Raw genomic sequence first — 22301 nt, 5'->3', positions numbered from 1 at the left:
CGTATCAGTGGCTCCGACGGGCTATTTTAATTCAGATCTTGCATTTGAATGGCTTCAACATTTCGATAAACACACTATAAATCGCACTGGGAAGAGTCAGTATTATATATTCTCTGTACTTTTAAAGGATATCCACACTAATAGAAGGACTATTAATTAGATGAGCCACGCTTATTACTCTTTGATGGCCATACTACGCACTTAACTGCCGAATTCCTTGAGTATTGCGGGCAGGCTAGAATCTTACCGTTCTGTTTCATCTCGCATGCTACACACCTCGTTCAACCTCTAGATGGTGATACGTTTCTCACGTATAAGACCCATTTTCGAAGCTGGAATCGCACTGTATCCCAATGGGGTGGTGATCCGACTGATAAAGCAGTATTTCTGCGGGGGATTCGTGAAATTCGCGAAGAGACCTTTACCCCCCATATCATTCGGGGAAGCTTTAGGAAGCGAGGGATTTACCCATTTAATCCTGATTTAGTGGTTAAACCGCTTACTGAGCGAGAGGAGCGTGAATTTGTGCCACTTGAGGGCTTCGATCAAATTTCTGAGGATGATGCGCGCGGGAAACTGCCACAGCCTTCGCGCGAATGTCGGGATATCTCAGTTGCCCTATCCTCAAGCTCAATTGAAGAACCAAATACCCCTCGGAGCGTTAAAAAAAGCTTCCAAAAGCTACTTAAAGTAGCCCAGAGCCCAACAGATTTAGCCGAGAGAGTTCAAAAGATGGAACGGCGGATTACTCGCCTCGAAGACGCGACAGTGCCTCGATTCGAAGAGCTTATTTTAAAGGACTCTCTCCTCGCCAAGGTTAACAGAGTTCGCAACGAATACACTATGATGATGAATTCATTTGCCCGATGTAGCTCGCTCTAATACATGCTGCTATGCGGGAGTGCTGTCAGGCCTGCCGACAGCTTCAAAGTGGTTGCCAGCCCACTGAACGACCGTATCACAGGGCTCCCCGCCCCTGTATGGTCGTTTGAGAATATTATAGGTTACGTAAGCACAAAAACATAGGAAACTCGAACGAACGTCCCCCTCGTCCCCTCCATCACCTAGGGCCGATTTCACTACACAAACTCCTTCCCCACACTCTCCTATCAGCTCAGCCATCTTGGCGGTCGGCTGCCGCTCTTGTGTTCGCTTGCATCAAGGGAGTACAGTGGACCTGGCACTGCACTCCTAACGGGCGCCATCCTACTCCTTCCGTCACACTGTCCTAAGGGATCACTCTTTTTCGTCGCCTTCTTCCACCCCGAGAGCCATTGGGTCGACTGCTTGGAACTGGTCCAAGAGATTTGTCCGTACCATGAATTCGGCCACAATCGCGCGGGCCTCTGGCCGCGTTAGGAGCGAGTTGAGTCGAAGAGCGACTCCACGGTCCGACAAGGCGTTTCTCATCCAACTCCGCTCGTCCTGGAGCAGCGGGCATTCAAGCAAAATATGGCTAACCGTTTGGTTCCCCAGATTGCATCTACACCTCGCTGACTCGCGTCGGTTGATGCGATGTAAATAGGCGGCAAGACCAATTCGCCCAGTGCGAAGTTGCATCAGGATTGATGCCGTGGCCTTCCGTAGGCCGGACCAGAATTCCAGGGTCTTCTTAGTTGGTAGTTCGATCAGGCGTTTCGTCGGCCGGCTTGTTTTCTCTATGACCCATGATCTTTCCCATTCGGCCTTCGCCTCGCGGCGAATACGGCGTTTAGCCGCAGCTGCGAGACGGATATACCGATTGTCTGGTTTCTGTGGTTCTTGCGGTTCCAGGGCCGCTTCCTTTGCATGTTGGTCGACAAGTTCATTGCCAGCCACTCCCTGATGAGCAGGTATCCACCTGAGCTCAGTTCGGATACCGTTAGCGGCGTGTCGCCTTATCAGGTCAAGGCACCCTTCCAGATAGACCTGTCCCGATGGCATTCGTGGTTGGCGAAGCGCCTTCAATGCCGCTTGGCTATCCGCGAAGATGACAAGTCCGTTTTTCACCTGTGTCACCCATGGTGCCGTGCTTTCCAGGGTTGAATTGAGTGCCATCTCGATGCCGCGAAGTTCAGCAGCATACACAGTGGACGTGTCATCATCCCCCATTTGGCTATGGGTATGGTGATTCTGGAGATCCACGGCTGCTGCTCCGATTTTCCCTTCGACCCCACTACCATCAGTGTAGAGAATCCAGGGTCTTGCTCTTGGGTCTTTGGATACAATCTGGTCGTGGCTTCTTACTGCGACTTCTCTGTCCTCGATGATCACTTCTGGTGGCGCTTGCCAGGGTGCTTGGACGAATGCCTTCCGACTCTCCCAGTGCCTTGCCAAAGTACCCGGGGGAGCCGTAAGACATCCGCCCGTCTTCCAGGTTTGCGCCTCCATCGGTGTCCATCCGGCCCATTCTCTCTCTTCCGCAGGTCGACTTCGTAGCATCGTAGGGGGAACAGCGAATGTGGGTCCTGTCCGCAATCGTACAGCCGTTTCCTTCACGAGACGGTTCATATGGGTCGCAATTGGTGGTAGGTGTAGTTCTGTATTCAGAGCCTCCACTGCTGTGGTTCTGAACGCTCCGCTGATGAGGCATGCTGCCCGCTTCTGGATTGCCACGAACGGTTGACTGGTTGTGCGCGCCTTCTTCTTGCTAATCACCATCGGCTGGTACCAGACCGATACCCCAAAGAGCATCTGTGGGATGACTACCGCTTGATAGATCCTACGCATGGCTGAAAGGGAGGCTCCCCAGGTTGAACCTGCTAAACTTTGCAACGCTTGGAGAGATACACCTGCCTTTTCAATCGCTTTCTCGCGGTGGTCCTGGAACTCCAGTGCCGGGTCTAACCAGTATCCCAAATAACGCTCAGCCGTCCTCGTCGCGGCCACTGTATGTCCGTCGAGACACAGTGGTGTGTATTGCGGGTCGACTTCTTGGGTGTTCACGAAGTGTATGAGCGCGTACTTCTTTGGGTCGAAAACCGAAGCGTGCTTTTTGGCCCATTGATCCGCCTTTCGGCAAGCCGATCTGAGCTTTTGGGTCGTTTCTCGTTCGCTGTCTCCTTTAACCATGAGGCAGGCATCGTCCACCCAGCCGTTGCTAGTCACTCCGTTCCCGCAGCTTTCGATGAGGTCCGCATTGTAAATCAGGTAGAGTATCGGCGAAATTGGTGATCCTTGAGGAATGCCGGTTGGTGTTGGGAAGCGGTCCGGCATGCCCTCGGGCATGCGGATTCGCGTGCTTCGATTTAGCAGAAAAGCCTTCACCCAAGGTACGAGTTGCCCCAGTCGCCGCTTTCTGAGGTTGTGGAGCAAACGCGCGTGGGACACATTGTCGTATGCTCCTGACACATCCAGCAGCAGTAAGGACACCACAGGACTACCCTTTCCCCAGGCCAGTTTGATTCGATCAATGATGATGTGTATGGCGTGGTCTGTGGAGACGCCTCGTCGACCACCAAGATGGGTCTTTGGAAGAAGACTGTGTGTCTCCACTGCGTAGCTGATTCTTTGTGCGATTATTGCTTCAAGGAACTTGCCCAGGGTGTTGAGGAGCGCCACCGGCCGATAAGACTTTGCCAGTTGATAGTCGTCCTTGCCCTGCTTTCGGAGGACCACCGTGATTGATCGCTGAAAGTGCGCTGGATTATAACCAGTGCGAACGCATGCATTGAATAGCTGGCTGAGGACTTGTAGAATGATGGGGATCTCGATCAGCTTGTGCCAGAGGGAGTTTGGGATGCCGTCTTCTCCTGGTGCTTTTCCTGCCTTCGCCCTTTTTACTGCATCTTGGATTTCGTGTATAGTGATCGGTGGAAATTCAATCGGTTCTGGGTACTCGAAAGATGTAGTGTCAGAGAGATCTGCAGGCGGTGGTTGTGGGAAGAAGGCCGTCCGAAAGGCTTCCGCTTTCTGGTCAACGGTCTCTGCAAGTTCGTCCCGTCCTTCTGGGCCTTGAACCTTTAACGAGGGGGTACGGCCTTTCTCATAGGCTCCGTTGCGGTTTCTTGCCCATTTAGCAAGGCGCCACATTCCCTGTGGGCCCTCTTCGATGACCTGTTGGACCCGGCGACGATGCGCTGTAGACAGTGCTTTTTTGACGAGGCGTGTCTTTCTATTGCGTGCCTGGGAATATTGCATCCAGTCGTAGGGGTCTTTTGTCCTTGTGTGCTTGCGTCGTAGTCGACGGACTTCCTTGACAGCGGCCTTGCATTCGTCGTCGAAATCTGGATTCGACCATACTGACGGATTTGCCCATGGGGTTGAAGCATCAATTGCTGATTGGACCACATCCACTAGTGTCTCACATTGGCACTCGATTTGTGCCGGGTCTGCTCGAGATAGGTCTCTCACTTGTAGCCCTTCCTCGATCTTCTGAATCAGTGTAACATAGTTAGTGGCATTCCAGTTTCTCCGTTTCTTTTGTTCGCGTAGCGGCGTTTCAATGCCAAGCACCGTTCTGGCAGGGAAATGGTCGGACGAATGTTCCACGTCGTCCGCTCGTTCGCAGCGGATGAGCCTGCTGGTAAGGGTCGAACTGATAAGTGTGAGGTCAATAACCGATTCCTGGTCGTTTCGAGTCCAAGTGGCTTTTCCTTCCTCCGAGATCAGTTCCAGATTGTGTCTATCCATGATTTCCAGCAGTTGTTCCGCTTCATCATCAATCTTGGTCCCCGCTCCTCCCCATGCTGGGTGGTGTGCATTCATGTCTCCCATCACGATGTGTTCCACGAGGGGGCGCTTAGACATTTCATGATTTAACTGAGCCAGGGTGTTGCTGCCGGGTCTATTATACACATTGTGCACAAATAGGTCGGTCCAGTCCTTCCCTAGATGAGCCCTTCTAAGTTTCAGGAGTTGGTAGTCCTGCGAAATCACCTGGCATGACCAAGTGGATGGGTCAATCTTTTTGGACAAAAAGAGGCATACACCGGCTTGAAGAGGACCTGTATCTTGTTCTTGGCCCTGAATTGGACGTCGTCCCCGAGGGGTCTGTTTCGCGGGATAGAGTAGTTGGAATGCTGCAGTTGCTGGTTGGTGGGTCGTGTGCTGGTTTTTGTTCTTCCATGGCTCCTGCGCCGCGATGACATCCGTCGCCAGAACCTTCTTGTCCCTGAGAAACGTGGCCATCACAGGCCACGCTTTGTGCACGTTATATTGGAGTATTTCAAATGACTTCATTGGGGAGGTTGTTCATCATCACTCCGCTCGCTGGCCTCGTGCCATACTTCGTCATTTGTGTCTTCGATTGTGGGTGCATCGGTCATGATCACCGGAGGAGATGATCTGACTAGCACAGCTCGGGCTCGGTTATATTTAAGAGTGATGAGTTTTCGGTATTCAGGGCTCTCTGGGTCTAGATCCTCCAGACCGGGTTCTGGTGTGATATCGGTGTCGTTGATAGTTGTGACATCGTTGGTGAACCGGATGAACTCGTCTACGAGCTCGTCCTGGTGACGGTCGTCCTGGTGAGGGTCGTCCTGGTGAGGGTCTTCCTGTGCGAGGACGTCCTGTGGGAGGGCGTCTGGCGGGAGATGGATGTCGAACCAATTGCGGTCGTCCGGCTGTTCGTCCATTGTGTCTTCCGGCTCTCCCATGCGGCGTTTTTTGAACACCATGATGTCCTCTTCGGCTCTTTGAGAGGTAGTCTGGATCCTTGTCGGCCGGCGGATTGCCGATACCATCGTGGACGGCGGCGCTTGATCCCTGGGTCTAGTCCTGGAACCCTTCGGGCGACCCGGGCCTCTCTTGGGCTTTGTTGGCTCGACCAGCACTTGGGGTGACGTCTCTGTCCTCGCTGGTTCGAGTTCCAGATCGATTATAGCCTGTGGAGGGTGTTGAGGAGTTTCTGCCCCTTCCGGCTCCTCCGGCGCGTGTATAGATGCATCCAGGCCATCCTCTCCGGCAGGGTCCGGTCTGATCTGAGGTGTTGCTTTGTCTCCGCTGGCTCTGGTACGGAAGTGCAGTGGAATCCGGTGATATGTAGGGCAGTCGGCCAATGCCTGTTTTGCCTCTTTCATTGCCTCGGCTTTCACCGGGCATTCCCGGCTGATCGGGCGATGCCCGCCGCCGCAGTTGGAACATTTCACTGGTATCACCTGCCCCCGTGTCGAAAGGCACTCCCAGGTCGGGTGCCTCTCGGCACAGTGGCCACATTTGTAGTCGTTGGAACAGTGTGACTGGATATGCCCTGGCTTTTGGCATTTTCTGCATAGTTTCGTCCGCCCCTCGCGGCAGAAGCGCACAGCATTGTGGATTTGCTTCCCCCAGACGACGCCAGTGATGATAGCTTGGTTGGCCACGACTGGGCTGGTGAACTCGATCAGGAGTGAGCCCTCTGCCCGTACCCCTGGTCGCGTCATCCAGCCAAGATACTGAATACTGGCTCCTTCGCCCCAGTCGTTCTGTTTAAGCAGGTCGGTTGCGACTGCAGCCATCGTCTCCGGGGTAATCTTCATCGACTTCACCGGGATGTGGTATGCCACGACGCCCCACGACGGCTCCTGTACCACGGAACCTGGCCCGAATGCCTTTAACCATCCAGTATGCTTACGGAGGAGCTCAGCCCCCGCAGCACTGTTGGCCACCATAACCACATCCCCTGAAGGCAGTTTCCGAGCTGCCACGAAGATAGCCCCTCCAGATAGGGCGGCAGAGTTCTTCTGTCGGGCCACCATCATTCTTTGTCTTTCTGCCCGCTCCACCAGCTCCTTCGGTGATAGAGCCTGGACCTGTTCCCGATTAGGACCCACCTTCACTATCACCTCTCGGTCCTCACGGAGCTCGATTTCAGGTATCCCGGGAGACGATGTGCCGTTACCGCGGGTATTCGGTGCGGCTGCTTTGTCCAGGCCGCGCTGCCAGTCTCTGGCTCGGAAGTTGCGCCACGCTGCCGCCGAATCTGCCGCAGAGGTAGACAAAGTTGTCGATAAGGCGTTCGTTGTCTTTTCAATGGTGTCAATTCGCTGGTTCAGACGTTCGGTGTCGGCATTGATCTTGGTCAGTGCTTCGAGCACCTTGGCCATCCCCTGAGACCGGCTTTAATATTGGTGTTGGTAGAGATCAGTGGATTATCACACGCGAGCCTAAGCGCCAGATTTCTGGCGGCTTCAGTACTAATCGCGAATATGCGACTGTTATTGAAGCTGTTTCAGCTACGGGATCTACGATCGCTCCAGTAGTAATCCTAAGCGCGAAGCTTCTACTACTACGCTGGTTTGAAATCATAGGCGATGAGAGGATCGCTGTCACTGAAACTGGCTATCTTAATAACATGCTAGCCCTGCAGTGGATACAGCTATTCAACAAGCTTACCAAGGATTCGGCTAAGGGTACGCATCGTATGCTACTCTGTGACCAATTCGGATCGCATCTTACATACGAATTCGTCAAAAACTGCGAGGATCATAACATTATCCTATTCTTCCTTCCTCCTCACTCAAGCCATCTACTTCAACCGCTAGATGTGGGTGTATTCAGTGCTTATAAGCACTGGCATAGCGAGTGGGTATACGATGCTACAGTAAGCGGCTACGAGAAGATTACAAAAGACGATTTCCTTGGTGCGATCGCGCAGATTCGGCAGAAGACCTTCAAACCTGCTACAATCAAGCTTGGATTTCGATTGACTGGCCGTTGGCCTATCAATCCTAGTCTAATTATTGATTCCCTAGTCGATTCAGGGCGCGATTTTGGCTATAATACACCAAGCCCCCTATCATCCGTAGCTAGCCAGGATTCGTCAGATCTTAGCACACCAAAGACTACTGAGCAGGTGAAAAGACTAGAAGAGCGGCTGGAGGATAAGATTGATCGTATGCAACAACCCTCTCGTCGCCTAATTAAAAAGCTTTCGAAAGCTGCGACCGATTTCGCGCATCTTGTAGCGGAACTGAAGCAGAACATCGAGAATTCGGAATACCTACGAGAGCAGCGATACGCACGCGAAAATCGCTCGCGAAAAGCTTCCAAATTGACTGGGATAGTGCACTCTAGCCAGGTTGATCGTATGAAGCGAATTGTTAAAAGGGGTGATGACCTGAGGGCTCTCATGAAGTTGCGACCCTACTACAAGCGTGAGGTCATGCCGGAGTTGAAGAGGGTTTGCAAAGCGAAGGGGTATTTCATCAAAAAATAGGGTGGATTTCTGTATTGGCCAATCAGAGTTCTTTATTTCGGTACATTAATTATCTTCTAAATCGCACTGCTTCGGTTGATTAAATCGCATTAAAATTGGGGGGTTGAATATATGAAAACGCGAGATCGTTTGAGGTGGGTAATATCGTTGAGGTGGCGGACCCTCGCGGAGCGGGGGTCCGAAAAATATGTAATATTTGTAAGGGGCCGGTTACCATCAGTATGTCCGCAATACTCCAACTGACAACCCATGCGAAGATCCTCCTGTGTTCTTGGCGGTAAGAGTTTATTGCTACGACCGCTGCAACAGCCAACTATTTGACGGGCTGTTTAACCAACGATGTGCTACCGAGAGCCAACCGTTCCCAGGAACTTTGCCTCAGTGACTCTTGGTGCTGGAAACTCAGCATACCATCTACGAAGTTTCTACCCTCTGTCTACCCATAGATCTACGACCTAGCAGCAGGGGATATATATAAGGACACTCGTTCATGTAGTTATTCTAGTTCTTTGCGATCAATCTTACATTGTTACTTTATTTGGAACCCATTTTCGCTAGTATTGACTGTGTGACCTTCTTAACAAACCATCCTAGCAAGCTCCAATCCGCTATATCCTATTCGCTCCATTTAAGGCTAGTGTAGGAGTAATTGGTATCCACTGTATAGAGATTAGTCACTTCGGGGCGTCCACCACCTTCTCCGGCGCCCGGACAGAGAATCAAATCCTGCAGGTATGCAAGCCACTTCCGTTCAGGTAACTGGATGCGTCGGATCCGAGGCGGTGTAGGTAAGGAAAATTATGTCATATAAAAAGTAGTCCCGGAGGTGGAGTTGTCGAATGAAAGCTCCTTCTCGTAAAAAACCATGACGTGGCAGCCAAATTATAGAGCTGAGTAATGTTTCCAACATTGCGCAGAGTGCCCTCCCCTATTATTCTCAATAAAAATCTATTGAATCTTAAGCCCCTGTCAACACGGTTTTCACCTACGGTTCACGCCACCTTTAAGATCATCCAGACGATAGACATGTCTCTCAAACATTACTTCCAAATGGCCTTGAAGGAGGCTCGTCTAGCTTCAGTTCCTGAACTCAGCAACACTCAGCCTTTAGAAGGGACCTTGCAACCTGAACGTGAGAACCTCATTTTGGTGTACGGAGGCTCGTTCAATCCCCCGCACCGAGGACACATAAATGCGTTGTTATCGGGGCTAAGGCCAGAAATAGCGGCAATTGCAATCATCATCCTACCGACCGAGGATTTTCACCTGAGGAATAAGATTGCCAACAGTCACCCAGACTTCTTCCTTCAACAGAGTCGCAGAGCGAATATTATGGATGCTATTCCTTCGATCCCCAAGGGAAAGGTCTGGGTGTGGACAAGCACTTGGTACCCCTTCAAACCATTTATGGAGGCCTTGGTTCGGTTGACAGAGGCGGACGGATTCAAGACGGTATTCGTCAACCTCATTGGACCGGATAAAGTGAATCCAAGAGATCCACTCATGTTAAAGCCATATAAGCTCGCAAGGGTCCTAGTCACAAACAAATCCAGACATATTGCTACTGAATTTCTTCCGAACGGCAAGCCAGCAATGTGGAATGGATTCGGGGAATGGACCTGTTGCATGACTAGCTATGAAGATGGTCAGTGCAAATATTGTGCCGAATACTGCTCTTTTGCTCAGTTATAGAGGACTGATTCCAGCTAGATAACACGGGTGCTGGCCCTGAAGAGATTGTGCTGTGGTCGTGCAAGGGTCTAGATGACAGTATTCCCGGCAAGATTGGTTACTATCTGCAATATGCAAGGCCTCGCTCTACTGGTATCAACTCGACAAACATTCGACGGGCTTTGACTGAAAGGCACTTTGATGAAACAAGCCTCAACCACCTGAGCACTGAAGCTCTGTTGGATCTCTTGGAACCATTCTTGCAAGAAAATTGACAACATATACACCCTGCAGCTCTCTGCAGCGAGACCCTTATAAACCCAGGCGTATGGCCCTTTCATCCCCAAAACCTCCGACATTTTTTGCAATCCTGCGCAGACATACTTGATCATGAATACTGTTATGGCCAACTTACCCACAAGCACGGTGAGAAGATCTAATGTCGGTACTAACATAGCTTCACCACAGTTGATCTAAAACCTGAAACTACAGTACATTAGCTGTAGAAGTACAATAGGCAAAGCCTTTCCATTCGCATAATGGGACAGGGAAACCTAACTGAATAGGGAAACCTAAATCAAAGCAAGTGAAGGAAACTGTCCTACGGGCCAAATATTTCGCGACATACCACAGAAATACGCATGTTTAACTAGGACTTGCTACCAAATAATCCATGTTTACTATTCTTCAGTAGTTTCCTCTTCCCCAACAAGCTGCACATCGGTAGCTTGAAGCCCCTTTTCTGCCCTCACTACTTCAAAGCAAACCTTTTGCCCCTCAGAAAGTGATATATAACCTTCCTAAAACAAATCAGCCTTTGTTATGTAGTATAACTTTTGAGAGTGGTCTTTTCCACAATGAAGATCTTACCCCAACAATGTTCTTGTAGGAAACGAATACATCATCTAGACTACCATCTTGTCGAATAAATCCATAGCCTTTGTCGTTGCTAAACCACGTGACTACACCGGTTTTCGAACAAGCCGAAGCCGCCACGATAAACAGAGATAGAATCAGGCCTAGTGACTTCATCTTCGAGTTGAACAAAAGACTAGGCTCTTGTCAGATATGCTGAGAGAGATAAAGGGTTCACGATACCAACCTCGTTGACTGGAAGGTTTTCTTGGGAAGATTCCCCGAAGGACCATGGGCAGGAGCCTGATGAGAGGGGACGGAGGGGAGAATATAACCTTCTGTTTCCCAAATATTCTACATTGTGGGCACCGGGAAAAGGAAGATCAAGGGGCCAAGGCATGCTGGCTGGAGAAACTAAAGCCTTTCTCGATATTTAATTATAATAACCATCGTCAATTATGACGCACTTATAGGGGCTATCGACCCTGAAGACATTGACTAGGAGGTATTTCCTTCTACATTCGGTCAAGATCCACCCTGTCGGTTACTTCATATGCAGTTCGATCACCGCATTGGTAATCCAGGGATAATACGGAGTAAATCATCAAGAGATCCGATCGGAGCACAAATTCTTGGTAGCGTGGAATTTACCTTGAGAGCCCTAATAATTATCTAATAGCCTGATACCCCCAAATTTTCGGGAATGTTTAAAAATCAACGATCAATGGTTTCTCATTAGCAGTCTTGTGAACGGGAAATTGGTAGCTGTTTCCTGCATCCCTTGCACCCTTTGGGTTTAGTGGCCGGCCTTGCTCAGCCTTTGCTCCGAGAGCAGGTCGAACTGGATCTTGTCTTGGAGCTAATGCATACCTCCTGGGAACCAGTTGGCTCTTCGTGGCCCATCGTTGGTTCACCAGCCCCTCAAGTCGTTGGCTGTTGCAGGGGTCATAACAATGTGATCTGGTCGATCATCTACTGTCAAAACTATTGAATTCCATATCTATAGCGCAGTGGGTCATTCTGCAAAACAATTTCGGTCTTGTTAAAGCGCTTAGTCAGATCGCTAGGAACAATCATTCTGTATTTGAGTAACACTGTAATCGCCGTGTTATCGACTCTGACCCCCTTGTTATGGGATACTTCTTTTGAAGGACAGCTTGTAGCTTCTGTTCCAGGAATAACGGCTAGTAGGTGCTCGGGATTAATACAAGGTCTTCTTCCGTATCCTTCACTTTGGCCTTGTTAAGGGTAACCCGCTATTCTACGGAGTAGTAGAGATAGTGTAGCGCATCCTCATCGTAGATCTTGTCTTCATCCTACTCAGATTCTTGGAGCAGTGGTACAGTATTTAGTCGATATCGGCTTACGGGATTAGGCTCATCCTCGAGCAAGAGGGATAAGGAGGGACGACAGTTAGCTTGCGTAGTATAAGGGCTTCGGTAGTATCCCGGTGTCATGAAGTTTTCTGACATGAGGCTATTCTCGTATCATGGGTATCCTGCCAGGGTTGACCGGCCGGCGAATCGACGACATGTCGGTCAGGGAGCGCCAGCGGGTCGGGCTACACGACATTGGCACCCCTCACTACTGATCACATCGGTTGTCTTTCTCCTTGGTTGATTTCAAAGCATGTCGTGTCTGTAAGAAGACCTCCATTGGGGGTGTTTGTAAACCTGAGTCGCTGGTTAGCTGATGTTGTAGCTCGGCGATTGTTTCATCCATCGCTTGTTGAAATCAGTATTCAGCAGACGAATGATGCAAATCGAAGTCAACATAGTAGGGGTTTGCTATCTGGCGTGGGGGAGTGGCCCGTCAGGGCGGAATGCGTCCAGATGTTTACCAGCTTACATAAAACGTCCTGACTATCATCCAACAGGGATGCCACATGAGAGCATCCACATACTGTAGTTACGGGGAAACTAGATAAGCTATGTGGGTTCGCCACATCGTGTGTCTGTGTTCACCCCGAAGACACTCTCCGCCCCAATGTACTCCGTACTTCGTATACGTGAGACTGTCACAGCTGTGAAAGAAAGGGGGGATAACTTTATATGACACTTCCCCTAAGCTTTCTTCATTCGTACTTGAGGGAATCCTGACCCCAGACGGCCTCATCGGCTCCAGGTACAAGCCCACTTTGGGAGCTTTGTTGCTCCTTGAACCTCAAGTACGGCTCCGGGGTAGGCTAAAATTAGGAGTTAACTGATAATTGAGGGATACATTCCGGTTTCAAAAGTGTTTGTCACGGCGTATCAATTTTGGTGAGGATTTGAAAACTATTCTCATGCTCGTTGACGTCATTGGTTACACAGACTGAGACGAGCCGAAGGCCCATGGGATCTCATTCCTGTAGATCAATATCGGTGAGGAATATGATGAATACGTTTCAATGCCTGTTGACGTCACCAGTTACACAATTTGTGATTCATGTGGTGGTTTCATGCTTTAGATGAGAGTCATACGCAAGATGAAGGCTTGAGGTTTTGGGTAACTTTGGCTATACTTGAATGTCCTGAAATCATACCTACTAGATTGCATTTAAAAGTGGTTCCCTACCCGCGAGCCAGTTCAACCCATTGGGTTGGGCCTTCCAAAGGTTCCTTGGGATCTGTAATCTACACGAGGTCGCCATAATATCGTTTTTACAGTGCCTACCGCGTTTGGTTTTACGTGCTTACGTACTCTAGTTCTCTCAGCGCGACTGCATAAAAGATTGGACAAGTTACATATCGGAAATTTTGTCAAAACGCCATCAGAATGATAATGCATCAGAGCCTGCATGAATCACACGATGCGGTCTATAGGATAGCACCTTGTGCTAAAAATAACAGTTAAGTGAGTGTCAATTCGAATACATGAGGATTACTCTATAAAGAAGGCGGGAGTGTGTTTGGGACAAGCGTCATTTACAAACTAATCAGACATATCCACAAAACGAATGGTGTCACGTATTACGCCTAACCAGTGTTATTGTTCCTCCAAATCCAAGTTTTAATGATGGACGACCAAGCCATTCCATTCCCAGATGTACCGTTTACTTCTTCGCTGCCCGTGAGCCAGAATGCTATGAGAGAAGCTGGCTGCTTTACGGCCTTTCAAGCCCGACTCAACATAGGGGATGAACTTGCAAATACCGGAAGTAAACGAGCGGTCAATGATTATGCGAGAGCTTTTGATCTTCAAAGACACAATTATGCTCCCTGCCTTGTTTCCCCTGGTGGTAACATGACTAGCTTGGCCTACCCAGAAGTTCTCCCGGAGCGGATGGAGTTGACCGCCTATACAACGGAGCTGGGATTTGTACATGATGGTAAGAGAGAGTATCCTCTAGGAGTATATGCTCTCCATCTAATGATTTCAAGACTACACGGAGCTGGAAGATATTGCTTCATCGGCTCCGGTGCATGAGCGCCTTGATTACGCCGTGGATCCTACCAGAACTGAGACTCGAGATGGTTCGAGAAAGTCCCTGGTTATGAAGAAGATCTACTCGGCTGTCATCCTCGAGTGCCTTGATATTGATCTACAGTCTGGTCTAGATATGATGAAAAGCTACTCAGACCAATGGCTAAAGGTTGTTGACGCACATCCGATGCCGCAATTTACCACCCTCGACGAGTATCTCGAACATCGAATTAAAGATTCAGGCACCCTGTAAGAGACATTCCTTCTTTGGCCAGAAGAAACTAACTGACTAATCATAGTGTGGCCTTCTGGCAGGTTGCCTTCGGCGCGGGCATCCGCCTAAGCGAGGGAGACTACAACATGATGGAGCCTCTCTTCAAAGCAACCGCCAGGCCAACCTTGCTGACTAATGACTTTTACAGCTGGAGAAAGGAGAGCTCCCAGCCTCGTGTCAGAGTTACAAATGCTGTCTTGTTCTACATGAAAAGCGGGATCGCGGAACACGACGCTGTGGTACAATTGAAGCAGGATATTCTAAAGAAGGAATCTGATTTTTTGAAAATGCGTGACAGCTTCTGCCGGGCCCATCCCAATCTTCCATCCCATCTGAAATTGATGGTGAATATCCTCGCACCTTTAATCGGCGGCTACCACTACTGGTGCTGTCTATGTCCTCGGTATAATTGTTTACAGAACCCGTCTGCATATGCGAAAGCCAACAATACAAGTCTAAATGGCGGTTGTGATAACAGTTACACCTTGACACATTCATCAACGCTACACATAGCTGAGCGACTGCGTTCGAGCAAAACGAACAGCGGAAATCTATCAGGCTTTGCAACCTCAAAGCTAGGCCAAACTGCGTTAGAGGGCCCTATCCGCTATATTCAATCGTTGGATTCAAAGAACGTGCGGTTACAACTGATCGACGCATTCAACCTATGGCTGGGTCTCCCATGTCTAGCGCTGAATACAATCAAAGAGATTGTGAATGATCTTCATAATTCGTCACTTATCCTCGATGATATCCAGGATGGGTCGTTGCTCCGTCGAGGAAGTACAGCCACGCATATTATTTTTGGCAACGCCCAGTCTATCAACAGTGCTACATATATGTTTGTCCGAGTAGCAGGACAGGTTCATGCACTTTCCAATCCTGCCCTGATGACAGTGCTGCTCGAGGAGCTGGAAAGACTTTTCCTAGGTCAAAGCTGGGAGCTAAAGTGGAGGTCCACCATGCAGTGTCCCACCGAAGAAGAATATTTGGCAATGGTCGACCACAAAACTGGCGCCATGTTCCACATGCTTCTTCGGCTGATGCTCACGCTTGCGCAAGATGATGGATGCCTGAGCCAAAGCACGGAGTTTACCGTCCTAGCGCAGCTTCTGGGTCGATGGTATCAAGTACGCGACGATTATTTGAACCTCCAGGAAGCAGGTTATGCGAAGAAGAAAGGTTTCTGTGAAGACCTGGACGAGGGGAAGTTTTCGTATCCAATTGTCCGATGCTGTGCAGATCCGGTACGCAAAGATATCGTGATTGGGCTCTTAGATCGGAGAGACACACCAGAAGTCCCGAATTTGCCGCTGGAAAACAAATTACAGATTTTGGACCTCATAGAAAAGGCCGGGGCAATACATGAGACATGGCGTTTGATTTATCAATTGCAGGATAAAGTCCAGGAGGAAATAGGTCGCCTGGAGGCCGTTTTGGGGGAGGCAAATCCTATACTTCGGGTGTTGATCAAAGTGCTGGGGAATATCCCCAATCCTTGCAAGCAGTTGTAACGGGAACGTGCTCTAGAAGCTCTCTCTCACCAAAGCATCAGCGAAATAGACATACCGGTCTCCATTACACTCGGATAGCTATCTCTCATCATTTATTAGCAAATTAGCCCGAGGAACTTTTTGGTTCCCTCGGGAGTAAGTTCAATCATAGGAACGGAGGGGCCACGGACTCTATTGGACTTGTTGGGTGAAGACTTCAAGACTCTGCAACATACTAATTGTGAAGTAAGAAAAGCCCAAAATCCGGAAGCATCTGCGGACAACATATGTACCTGACCCGTCTCCCGGATGTGAATGCCCACGCATACATCTGCGTCGCACATCCCTCATATGCCTTTCTCATCAAACTTGTTTTCCGACAGCATTGTTTTTGACGTATCAATATTCTCTTTGAGGAGGAGCAACTTAGAAGCACATCCCTATCTGTTGGTATCACCAGCTAGGTACTGTGTACACAGTTAAGTGGACTGTTTATGTGCTTCCAAAGCAAAAGTCGATTTGATTCAAGTAGATAGATGTGTGTTCCAGGTCAGGTTCCAAGATACCCCTGAATCCAATGCGGCGGGGAGTCGCAGCTTAGCACGATTACGTACACCAAGCAAAGACATGATGTCTTTGCTTATTCTGACGGGAGGATATGTCCCGACACTATCAGATACATCAAACAAGGTTTGCAGAGCTAAATGTTATTTACAAGCCCCAAGCTTACCTCATGAGCTTGATGAATTAGAGCATGAATTGACCCTAGTCTACATAAAGTCATCTGGAAATGGGGGACATCCACTGACCAGATGATGTTCCAGTCTACAGCAAGCGTGTGGGATGAAAGGTGGAACAATTTATTTCTTTATGAAACGTCATGGTGGGTACCCCTACACCGCAATTTCTATTTATATTGACCTAAAGGTTTCCCTAAAGCTGAAAGAGCTGTCAAAGCTGAGAAGCAGATCTGTACCCGAGAGCAATCATTTAATGTAATTTTGAGCTATTTAGAGAAATGCCCTCAGGAACTCGGCCTCGCGCAAGATCATTGCTTATTTTTGAATGTTGGCCCGCCATATCTTTGCCTAGGTTACAACACTGGAGGAAAAAAGGAAGCAAGGGTCTATAGTGCTATCCATGGATCAGCGCCGTGTAACACCAGGTAAGCTCCAATCATAATAGTCTATTCGCTCCGCTTAAGGCAAATACAAAACTGATTGGTTTTCAATTTCTGGTGGCGTAGCTGAGATGTCGCACAAGAATGTCGATGCTTGCTCGCCTGGTTCCAACTCTTCGGCGAGACGCCAGAGCCGGAGCCAGCAGTATCTAGTCCATTCCATACACCATCTCACAGCTCAGTAAACGTCCCGGGGACTATTCGAACGATTCGTCGAAGGGTGGGGAAGATTAGGTGAACACCTAAGGAGAAGAGGGATACTCGGAAATTTGAACATCTCCTACGCCAGCAAGGGGACAGCTTGTCAACGTTACCGAGTATCTTGATGAGCTCACGGCCACCAACAATCGTCTTCACCACAACCTCACAGAACAAAGGAAGCCCAAGTCACGCAAGCGCCTGGGAGGTGATGGTGTTGCCTATATAGGACAAGCAGTTCGGAGGATTAAGGAGATCGAGGCGCGAGAAAACGCTGCTACAATATGGAAAGCACAACGGGAAGCGGCGGCAGTGAGGCCAGTCCTTGGTGAATCACCGGCGACGAGGGCATCTGGCGACGTTCAAATTGCTCATGATAATAGCCAAATGGTTAGAGAGCAGCAAGAGATGGTTTTTGTGATGGAATCATATCCAAGAAGGGAGTTCTGAGCAAAGAATATCGAAGCAATAGTGAAATTGGCAATGTGTGTGTGGAGCACCAACTCCCAAATGGGTGGTGGGGCGACTTCTGGATACGGTTATATGAGTTGGCAACATTTTGGGTCTGCCCTGCATCCTGCAGCTGGTTATGGGACTAGCCGACGTGGTGGATTCAGAGGCCTTCCGCCTAGGCCGGCCCCTTAACGGACCTCCTTCAAGGACGTCACAATACTGCACGACAGCTATAGTACCCGTATCCCGCCGGTTCGACTCATCCTCTAACGAGTTGGAGATTGGGTAGGAAAGAAGACTTTGCGCTAGATGCAACTGAAGGGGGTGGCATAGTGACCTCCAAGGATGACCTATTCGCGCTCTCTTCCTTGACCACTGTACCAGACAGCTGCGCCTCGATGTTAAGAAATACTTGCTCTTCATCAAAATTCTCTCGGATTTGATGCCGTAAGCTCCTGTGCAACCGTTTTCGCGTGTTTCTCACCTCTTTCTCCCGTTGCTGGATCCGAGGGAGCAGTGCGGGCTGTTGAGTCTTCTCGTATCAGGCACGGGTCTGGCTAAGATTGCGCCGGGCCTCTTCCAACTCGGGGTGATCCTCAATTTGCGCCCTCTGTTGATCAGTTAAATAGCGTGGGCGTCGTGTGTCTCGCCAACGACTTTGCCGCGGGACGGCTCGCATCAGTTCCACATCCGGGTCGAGGCCATAGATAACCCGGATCATATCGGTGTCGAGTTGCAGAGGATGATAGTGCTCGAGAAAGGTCCGGGGGCTGGCATGCTTCATGATCAATATGTGTTGTTCCTTTCTTACCCACCCTACAGACTACATCAGCCACTGACAGAACAGAGGGAAGAGAAGAATTAATGGGCTCTATAGAAGTACTTACCGCTCTCGTTGATCACTTTACCACTTCCATAACGGAACTGATGGGCATGGCACGCCCCTTTCCACCCACGGATCTCCCCGAAGGTGACCAGCAAAGTGGATATGGTCGACTTGGACATCTGTACGGTCCGCTGAATGGTCGGAGCGCCATTGACTAGGTCCGTCTTACAGAAGATATACCAATCGGACTTGTTCGGGTCTAAGGGCACTAGGAGCTGCTCACAGCCTTTGCTGATAAATAGTTTCCGTAGCTGGGCCTTCGAGGTCAGCCTCGAATTCCGGAATGCGCGCGCATGGAACAGAATGCCGAAAAGCAATTTATGCGGGCATATCACCAAAGAGGGCACGTAAACGATCTCGGGAAGTGCAAAAGTAGTTCTGCTGATCGGTTAGCTGCATGACCTGGCTGGACATGCCGAAAAACTCCGAGAAGAGTCTCAAGAGATATTAGGCATAGACAGCGGCGAAGAGAGGCCTAGGCCTGATATACTTAATCGAAGACAGACCCTTGCTCATAGCCCTTTCCCTATTCGACAGTACAAGATGATCTAGGCTGGATATAGAATGAGGTGGGTATTGCCAATATTTAAGAACAACCAGAGAGAACAAGGTGGTGAAACTGATTTCGAGCGGACCAGTACGCGTCATCTACGTGTCGTGAATCGACGGTCGATAGAGTAGACAATAGAGTTTCGTAAACGAAATTAATTCCGTATTGAGTCAGATTGATTTCCACACGGCGGATTTCCCTCGACGAACCTGCATGCCAACCACAATTCAAGACAGCCCTTACATGTCGATGGAGCATAAACCACTCGTATTTTTCGATCATTGGCCAACATCACATATTTATGCGTCTCAATTATGTTCCCTTGCGACGAACGAATGATCTGCACTAGCCCTCTGCCTATGATCATCACCAGTTCATATATTATTTCTATTTCTTTCCTCGCACTGCTCTGTTCCAAAACCAGTGTTATACAAAGCTTCCTCTGCCTGCAGCCCCTCCTTGTAAACGAAGCGGACTGTAAGGGAGGGAAAATCTTTGTTTACATATCAATTCGGGACCGATATCTTGATTCTTTACGATATAGATATATCCCTGTTTTTCCAGTCTTTTGCTTCGGCAAATCCTCAACACTTTTTGTGCTTTTTGAATAACACATCATTCAACACCGTTATAACCAAGATGCATTTGCTGTCCCAGCTACGTATGCTTCCATCCACTGGTTATGTGCGCTATTTATCTTTACCTAATCTCTGAAGATAGTTCTATGTGCTTTGCTTCTGGCACCCAGCATTGCTGCGAAAGAGAACCCAGATTATTCCCAGGTGAAGAAGGAGGGCATCTCTGCGGATAGCGGTATTCACTACCCAGTGGAAAATATCGATTGAGCAAACCCCCCTTTACTGATGACAAATTGCAGTGTCTGGACATCAATCCTCAGATGAAGCTTCAGCTAAGCGGTCGACGAGTGCACGAGAGGTAGTCTCTCGCCTCATGAACCGAAACAGTTAGTCTACCCATCATTTATCTTCCTATAGCCCCTAGGGAATTGACCAGATGATTGGACAGACCTCGATTCAGACTGTTGGCTTTGCAGCTATCCGTGCGACAACATTTACTGCTGCTCTGACGGACATCCCCAGTGTTGCACCATTGGTGGCCAATGCGCCTGCTGCGACAGTTGAGCCGCGAAATGTGAGCGGCCATTCAGGTAACTGGGCTTTTCATTAGGGTGGATGATAAGGTCAAGATCAGTTGCTATCTGAAATATATCCAGTGAGAGTCGAAACCTCATTCAACCCCGCTAAGCCTGTTGAGGAATCAGCCTTGTTCTACGCTGACGACTCCCGAAAAACACCGCACTGAGCAGGTACCTACATCCGTGTATTCTTAGGGAGGACTATTTCCTACTCTTTTTGTATGACAATTAGTTGTCATGTTGAAGAGTATGTGGGACTTCAGGATATCGGTATCGACTAGTACTCGTGAGGGCCAATTAAACCATCCTAGCGATCGATTGATTTGATTGAAAAACTTTCTGTCCCTCCCGTTCAGAACGACCTCTATTCAGGGATTGTTTAGTGTGTTACAGCACTGCTTTTCCGAGAATACTCCGATTACTGTACAAAACATATGAATATGCCAGGGCATATTCATATTCGCATTCATTTATTCCTTTTGGAGCCCTACGGGGCCGCAGTATTGTGTTGTCTGTGTTGTACAGCCATAAAGTATAGTGATTGTTACTCTTTACTGGTCAACGGTCAAACAGTAGAATGTAATGACACGTGCTGGATTCATGGCTAGACCTCGGCATGGTCCGATTCAGGTTCCAAAGGTCGGAACCTCGAACCTGAACCTGAGGTTCTCAGTTTCCAACTTGTAGAACCTGAGTCGGATCGCGACTCTATCAGGTTCGACTCAGGTTCGAACCTGACGGAACCTGAATTGCATAATTCTGCCAAGATATTTCCTATTTTAGATGGATAAAATGCTGATTCATCTTTTTTTTACTGTAATTTACATCCGTTCTGGTCACTACATCTACTGATTGAGCAAGCTAAATCATAATGGCTAGTATTGCAATGAGTGGGGATTCTAGTGGAAGGGGAACCAATCAGTATGATTGACAGATTGAATTGATTGATTGTAGATAAAATGAGTGGCAGGCAGAGGGTATGTTAAATACACATCTGCAGAGTTGGTCCATAGTTGATATGTGGATGGGATCAATTCTTCCGTGTCTTAGAGGATCCATGGGATACTCGAGAGTGACTTGAAAGTGTTGGCTCGGAACCCCGTAATTTACATACAAAACACAAAGAAAGGCGGGGGACGAAGGAAACCAATAGGAGGCAGCTGTAAGTAACTGCTCCACTATCCTCGACACTATCTTAACCTGCCTACCGTTGAAAAGCGTGTAATACACACTCACGTAGTGAGAAAAGCTACGCCAAGATACTAAATATACTGCAACGTTGACATGGAACTACCAAGAAGGAGGCGAGCGACGTCTATAAATACAATCGCCAGCCTGCGGAAATCCCTGAGCGATAAGAAGAAGGTCTACTCCGTACTTATACAACACTTCGATAGTCCCGGCCGTCCTTCCATCTTTCTAATATGAAGTGCGCAGATTGCAGCATGCCTGTACCAAGGTCAACACCCATAAGACTCACTGGTCCTGTTATGCGCTCTCATTTGATCTACGATGTGCTGACCAGCCGCAGTTCCTCCTTCTATGGCCCTTCTGACGATCGTCAAAGTTGCATGTGAGTACGCCTCGTCGCTCTGCTTGCTTGATGTGGGGCTGATACTAAGGGTGATACAAGCATGGGTCAAGTTGTCAATTAGCACCGGTCTCCTTTCATCTCGCCCCCGCCTAGAACAGTTTCCAACGGTCCCATCCCCTTTATGACAGTCCCATCTTGCCTCCATGCGCAGTCTGCATACCGTGTATCTCCATCCACTCATTTTCTCCGCTCCAATGGTTCGACTCATTCCCTACTTAACTGGCCCAGCACTAAGTGTGCCTGCGCGCTTGTGACAGGTGCTTGCTACCATTCGACTGGTTTGATACCTCATCAGAGTCGACGGTGCTCCCTGTTTTCTGGATTTTCACTATAATGCTGGCTTAAGGCCAAAGAAGCCGACGCGACTTCCATTCGATGAGAATGTGACGGCAAGAGATGTGAGTGGACAGCGTGCTTGCTCGAAAAGCAAAAGTCAGTTGATTCATGTAGATAGATGTGTATTTCTTCCA

At 49.0% G+C, this 22301-nt stretch overlaps 8 protein-coding genes across 8 annotated transcripts; 4 read left to right on the top strand and 4 right to left on the bottom strand.

The window, feature by feature from the left end:
• Positions 1 to 1236: 1236 nt before the first annotated feature.
• N7473_001829 (zinc knuckle domain protein) lies at positions 1237 to 5109 on the bottom strand (the record flags this gene model as incomplete). The annotated part of the gene is made up of 1 exon (XM_057147769.1): positions 1237 to 5109. One exon carries the CDS (start codon positions 5107 to 5109, stop codon positions 1237 to 1239), a length of 3873 nt encoding a protein of 1290 aa, XP_057011423.1.
• Positions 5110 to 5156: 47 nt separating this feature from the next.
• Positions 5157 to 7004, bottom strand: N7473_001828 (zinc knuckle domain protein; the record flags this gene model as incomplete). Its single annotated transcript, XM_057147768.1, has 1 exon — positions 5157 to 7004. The coding sequence occupies one exon, from the start codon at positions 7002 to 7004 to the stop codon at positions 5157 to 5159; it is 1848 nt and encodes a 615-aa protein (XP_057011422.1).
• A 227-nt stretch (positions 7005 to 7231) lies between these two features.
• N7473_001827 (uncharacterized protein) lies at positions 7232 to 8116 on the top strand (the record flags this gene model as incomplete). The annotated part of the gene is made up of 1 exon (XM_057147767.1): positions 7232 to 8116. Exon 1 carries the CDS (start codon positions 7253 to 7255, stop codon positions 8114 to 8116), a length of 864 nt encoding a protein of 287 aa, XP_057011421.1. The 5' UTR covers positions 7232 to 7252.
• Positions 8117 to 9166: 1050 nt separating this feature from the next.
• N7473_001826 (uncharacterized protein) lies at positions 9167 to 10062 on the top strand (the record flags this gene model as incomplete). Its single annotated transcript, XM_057147766.1, has 2 exons — positions 9167 to 9761; positions 9827 to 10062. 2 exons carry the CDS (start codon positions 9167 to 9169, stop codon positions 10060 to 10062), a joined length of 831 nt encoding a protein of 276 aa, XP_057011420.1.
• Positions 10063 to 10467: 405 nt separating this feature from the next.
• On the bottom strand, positions 10468 to 11545 carry N7473_001825 (cold-shock protein; the record flags this gene model as incomplete). Its single annotated transcript, XM_057147765.1, has 4 exons — positions 10468 to 10587; positions 10658 to 10838; positions 10890 to 10996; positions 11513 to 11545. The coding sequence occupies 4 exons, from the start codon at positions 11543 to 11545 to the stop codon at positions 10468 to 10470; spliced, it is 441 nt and encodes a 146-aa protein (XP_057011419.1).
• A 2322-nt stretch (positions 11546 to 13867) lies between these two features.
• On the top strand, positions 13868 to 15835 carry N7473_001824 (bifunctional terpene synthase/polyprenyl synthetase family protein; the record flags this gene model as incomplete). Its single annotated transcript, XM_057147764.1, has 3 exons — positions 13868 to 13952; positions 14005 to 14296; positions 14347 to 15835. The coding sequence occupies 3 exons, from the start codon at positions 13868 to 13870 to the stop codon at positions 15833 to 15835; spliced, it is 1866 nt and encodes a 621-aa protein (XP_057011418.1).
• A 2351-nt stretch (positions 15836 to 18186) lies between these two features.
• Positions 18187 to 18650, bottom strand: N7473_001823 (uncharacterized protein; the record flags this gene model as incomplete). The annotated part of the gene is made up of 2 exons (XM_057147763.1): positions 18187 to 18461; positions 18533 to 18650. 2 exons carry the CDS (start codon positions 18648 to 18650, stop codon positions 18187 to 18189), a joined length of 393 nt encoding a protein of 130 aa, XP_057011417.1.
• A 906-nt stretch (positions 18651 to 19556) lies between these two features.
• On the top strand, positions 19557 to 20269 carry N7473_001822 (uncharacterized protein; the record flags this gene model as incomplete). Its single annotated transcript, XM_057147762.1, has 4 exons — positions 19557 to 19742; positions 19802 to 19894; positions 19959 to 20017; positions 20084 to 20269. Exons 1-4 carry the CDS (start codon positions 19721 to 19723, stop codon positions 20267 to 20269), a joined length of 360 nt encoding a protein of 119 aa, XP_057011416.1. The 5' UTR covers positions 19557 to 19720.
• Between the last annotated feature and the right edge of the window lie 2032 nt (positions 20270 to 22301).

The sequence above is a fragment of the Penicillium subrubescens genome, assembly GCF_028828155.1.
Source record: "Penicillium subrubescens strain IBT 31985 chromosome Unknown utg000002l_segment0_segment0, whole genome shotgun sequence".
NCBI classification, from domain to species: domain Eukaryota; kingdom Fungi; phylum Ascomycota; class Eurotiomycetes; order Eurotiales; family Aspergillaceae; genus Penicillium; species Penicillium subrubescens.
The sequence above is the reverse complement of the archived record's forward strand: the minus strand, read 5'-3'. Positions and strand labels throughout refer to the sequence as shown.